Consider the following 5,236-nt stretch of genomic DNA (forward strand, 5'->3'; position numbering starts at 1 on the left):
CTTCCTCTTATATCAGTGACTAGAGGCTTCTGGCAGCGAAATTAGTTCCTCTACATGCTGGTAATCGTTCCTAGATTCCTAGAGTATAAATAAGGGGGAGAGAGGCTTTATGGACTAGATTTCATTCTGATAAATACATAAAAATGAAAACATGTATATTCAATTTAGGTAGTGCAATGGTTAAGCAGTCTAGCCTTAGACTCCCGATGCACACTATGGTACTAAGATTTCACCAAGCCTTCACTTCTAAGTGTAAATGAACTAATAAACTGCCCTTCCTAGACACTCCAGTTCATGGTAATATCCATAATTTACACATTTGTACTGCACAGAGGAATGATGGAATGCACATAATACAAATAGAGAAGTAAACCTTCTTCATGAATGAATTAAAACCTTTGCCATTAATAAATTAAATGTCAAAATGCATCCAAGGCATTAAAGTAATATAAAACTAATCAGATCGTGGTGGTTTTCAAAACAAATACTATTAATGGATCAGCGAGCCTATCGTGAGATTGGTTCTGTCTAAGACTTAATTTAGACTTAAATTATTATTTTTTAATAAGTGTAAAAATGTTATGACATAAATTTAAGAAAGGTTTCTTTAATTTGTTGTTGTAAACGATAATCATCACTGAATGGAAGAAAGGATATGCAGAGTTCACAATGGAACACAGTACCATCCAAATGCTTCCAATTGGCAGAAATTCCGAAAATATTAAATTCATGTCTATAAAAAATATAATATAGAGGAAAAGAAAGAAGATCATACTCTTTAACACATTCAGGTGAGCATCCAAGTTTGCGTCTTTTAGATTTGAGTCACGGTGTTTCATTTGTCTGATGTGCATCCAAAGAAATCTCATTATAAGGAAAATAGCAACACAAAATATCAAGAATGGAACAGACGATCCTAAACAGTAGATGAAGAATTGGTTTTTAACATGTTGCACCAAATAGATTTCTTGTCTTGTCATGTTTTGGAAGAGACCATTGGTTGAATTCCTGTTATGTGCTGTGAAGCTATACCAGCCAAACGGAAGGCTGGATGAAAGAGATATTAATATGGATAAAGAAATGAGCCAAGGAACCAGCTTGGAGATACGCATCTTCAGATAGACAAAGACAGCAGCACTGTAGTTTGCAATTTTCAAGCAGTAAAAAACACATAATACAGTGGCAAGCCAAATGCTGGTGCAATTGAAGAACATTCTGACCACCAAGAAAACTTGACAGAATGTAAGCTGAGAGTACAACTCTGGCAAAAATGTACGAAGGAAATTTTGCATCGTGTTTGTCCACAAGTGACAAATCCTGGACAAGCTGAGAGACACCACTATTTTGTCGGTGCTGGGCATGCGCTTACTTTTGACCCAGTTTGTTAAATGAATGGCCACAATAAACATATTGACCATCGTCCCTAAAAGGCACTCAGCAGATAGAACGGATAGAAAAAACGCACGGAGAGAAGAATCCATTAACTTCCGTAGGAGTTCAACTGTTGTTCCCAGACTGTATGTTCATAATATCTGCCGTAGAGTTACTAAACAATCTCGACCTTCTCTGGCTTTTAAAACTGCAGGCTTTGTGTACTATTCAAAGTTATATTGTTCGTTAAAGATATACAATTTGATTGTTTACACTTTGTGTGAAAATTTTGTATGTTTGATGACAATGCAAAAGGAGAATTGGATTGCTAGTTGTTTGCATGTCTGAGCAAAATTGTAAATACTCATATTTTCTTACAAAAATAAACATAAAATGTATAAGTGCACTCACTATCCTTGGCAAACATGCTGACAGGTGGGTGCAGATTGGGCTTGTGGGCTGAAGATCCATCGTCTATTCATTACACATGATATATAGATGCATTTTGATTGGACTGCTAAATGCAAATAATATGGGTAAATAAGTATTATACGGCTATTAGTAATAGAAACAAACTGAAAAGCCTTGCCTTCAATGAATAACAATGTGGGCATTTTTGGTTAACCCCTTCCGGACGTTAGTGCATGCTTTGACATCCTACAAAAGAGGGCTTTAACGCCATTAGGAAGCCATAGCCCACTCTAACGATCTGCCACTTCCTCCACACACAGACTCACCTTTCTGCCCTGCTTTTAAGCAGTGTTTCTCCAATAATACAGTTGTACAAGTCATCAGGTAAAAGAGCAAAGGATTCTGGTAGTTGTATTTTATCTAGCAGCTTCCAAAAGAACAGAGCTCATAATGGAACTTCAAGTACCAGAAGCTCCCGCTGAGCAAAACCAAAGCTGTGCACAGAGAGCTTTGAAATCCCATAGGCAGCCCTGCCCCTCCACATACAAAACACACCACCGCACTCAGATTAACAGACAGGTATGAGCTTTGTCTGGTGCAGACTACAGTGGCTGTCACCAGGGCCGGCCTTAGGCATTTTGACGCCCTGTGCGAAAAATCTTCACAGCGCCCCCCCTTCCCTCCCCCCTCATCCATGTATGCTGTAATGTTTGTGTTGTCTGTGTATGTGATAGTAGGTGTGATGACTGTGTGTGATATGTATGCTATGTGTGATATTTGTAATGGGTGTATTAACAGTGTGTGATATGCGTGTATTGGTTGTATGTGACACACACACACACACACACACACAGAGTCAGACGGCCATACACACACACAGGAAGACATCCACACACACACACACACAGGCAGACAGTCATACACACAGACACACAAAAGCAGACAGTCTCACACACACACACACACAGACACACACAGGCAGACAGTCAGTCATACACACAGACACAGACAGTAATACACACAGACACACACAGAGGCAGACAGTAATACACACAGACAAACACGCAGACAGTCATACACACAGACACACACAGGCAGACAGCCATACACACAGACACACAGAGGCAGACAGCCATACACACAGAGGCAGTCATACACACAATCACACACACAGAGGTAGACAGTCATACACACAGAGGCAGACAGGCATACACACAGACACACACACAGAGGCAGACAGTAATACACACAGACACACAGTGGCAGACAGTCATATATACACACACACACACACACACACAGGCAGACAGTCTCACACACACAGACACACACAGGCAGACAGTCAGTCATACACACAGACACAGGCAGTAATACACACAGACACACACAGAGGCAGACAGTAATACACACAGACACACACAGAGGCAGACAGTCATACACACAGACACACACAGAGGCAGACAGTCATACACACACACACAGACACACACAGGCAGACAGTCATACACAGACACACACACACAGGCAGACAGTCATACACAGACACACACACACAGGCAGACAGTCATACACAGACACACACACACAGGCAGACAGTCATACACACAGACACACACAGGCAGACAGTCATACACACACAGTAATAAACACAGGCAGAGAGTCACACTCACCTGACAATCCCACAGTTACCTGTGGAGTTCATTGTGGAGGCAGTGCAGCTCCTGGTGACTGTTTGGTGGGGAAGCAGGGACTCCTTCCTGCTTCCCCTGCAGCAGTTTTCCGGCGCTTTTAGCTCTGCCCCCGCCGCACGGCGCCCCCTGCTCCATGGCGCCCTGTGCGGCCGCACAGCTCGCACACCCCTAAGGCCGGCCCTGGCTGTCACACATCTAGTCTCTGAAAAAGAAGTTAGTGTGTCCAGAAAAACATGGTGGATACGCAGAAAGCTGGTGGCGTCTGTCAGCCTCTGTCCTAACAGTATTTCTAAGGAGTACAAAGCTATCAGCTCTAACAACAGTTATAGTCACCTTTTCTGGCTACTACTAAACCACCACAGGACTCTAGCTGAAAATGATGGGATAGTTGAGATTATCTGTGACATTTGTCGGCTTCTTTCTAACCTTGACAGGGCAGGGTAATTGCGGAAAACACACCGAGGTTCATATCTTTTTGATGATTTAGCTTTAATATGTTATAGCTTGGGGTGACGCACATTACTGTGCTTCATGATATGGATTGCCACATCAGTTGTGTGTGGGCTAGCAAAGGCCAATTTGGTGGCCATCTTGGAGAAGGCGGTCGTGATTTTCTGGTATTTTAATTGTTTAATCATTTAAATTATGATTTTACCAGTAAAATGTTTAAATGTACACTGTAGTGTTAGGAATAGAAATATAAAGCTGTGTTCCTAACACTAAAGGGTCCCTTTGCCTCTCCTCCCCCAACCTTCGGTCCGTCCCCCCAGGCTATGAATAGGTTGAATAAACCTTTTTTTTTACTTACCTGTTTCCAGTGCTGAAGGACCTCGGGTTCCTCCTCCTCTGACATCAGAATCCAAAGCGTACGCGCAGTGCGCACATTAGGACTTTCCCATAGGAAAACATTGACACTGTACCCAGACCACTTCAATGAGATCAAAATGTCTGGGTGCCTATAGTGTCCCTTTAAATCCAGTAAAATGTTTAAATCCAGCTAGTACAACTACTGTTATCCATATATATTGTGGATAAAGAGTACCTTTAATATAAAGTGGGTTATCATTTATTTTTTTTAAATCATGACTATCTTTATAAAATACGGTAACTAGTGCAAACGTACCTTCTTTTAATCTGTATTTTTTACGTAAGGTTTAGGTTGTATAATTCTTTGACTGTGCACCATGTTCCTATTGTACAACAATCATTCCTTTTATCTGTGAGGCTTGCAATGCAAAAGCCTAAATTTGTTTACAGGTGTACATTGACATGTGCCCAGGGTAGTAAATGGAAAAATATAGTAAATAGCTGATAGGAGGAATAAGACTTAGAATAAGACTAGTTAATGGATAGAAAACTTCAGAGCATTCTAAAATATTAAAATGGGGATTAAATTTGCTTTGGTGCATATATAAGTATTTATACATATGCTGTATATATTAATAAACCTTCACACACAAAAAAAATAATTTCAATAAGCACATTTAAAATGACATTTGTTTTCCAGAAACGGTTTACGTTAGGAGACTATATGCTCGATTTAATATTGTTACATAAGCTTTCCTCATGATTTCATATTTTTGTATAAACTTTTTAAATAATTTAATATTATAAAAGATATTAGAATTTTGTAATATTTTAACACTGCAGCGCCTATTCAATATTTCTCTACATATGCACTGGATTGGTTGATTATGTAGATCTATGCAAAACATTTGATTGGATAATATGTCCTGGGCAAAAAAGGGTCAGATCTAGAGTAA

At 40.1% G+C, this 5,236-nt stretch overlaps 1 protein-coding gene across 1 annotated transcript; it reads right to left on the minus strand.

Annotated features, from left to right (window-relative positions):
• Positions 1 to 554: 554 nt before the first annotated feature.
• LOC134586096 (taste receptor type 2 member 40-like) lies at positions 555 to 1,418 on the minus strand. Its single transcript, XM_063441606.1, has one exon. The coding sequence runs from the start codon at positions 1,416 to 1,418 to the stop codon at positions 555 to 557; it is 864 nt and encodes a 287-aa protein (XP_063297676.1).
• Between the last annotated feature and the right edge of the window lie 3,818 nt (positions 1,419 to 5,236).

Source organism: Pelobates fuscus, chromosome 2, assembly GCF_036172605.1.
Source record: "Pelobates fuscus isolate aPelFus1 chromosome 2, aPelFus1.pri, whole genome shotgun sequence".
Taxonomy (NCBI): Eukaryota; Metazoa; Chordata; class Amphibia; order Anura; family Pelobatidae; genus Pelobates; species Pelobates fuscus.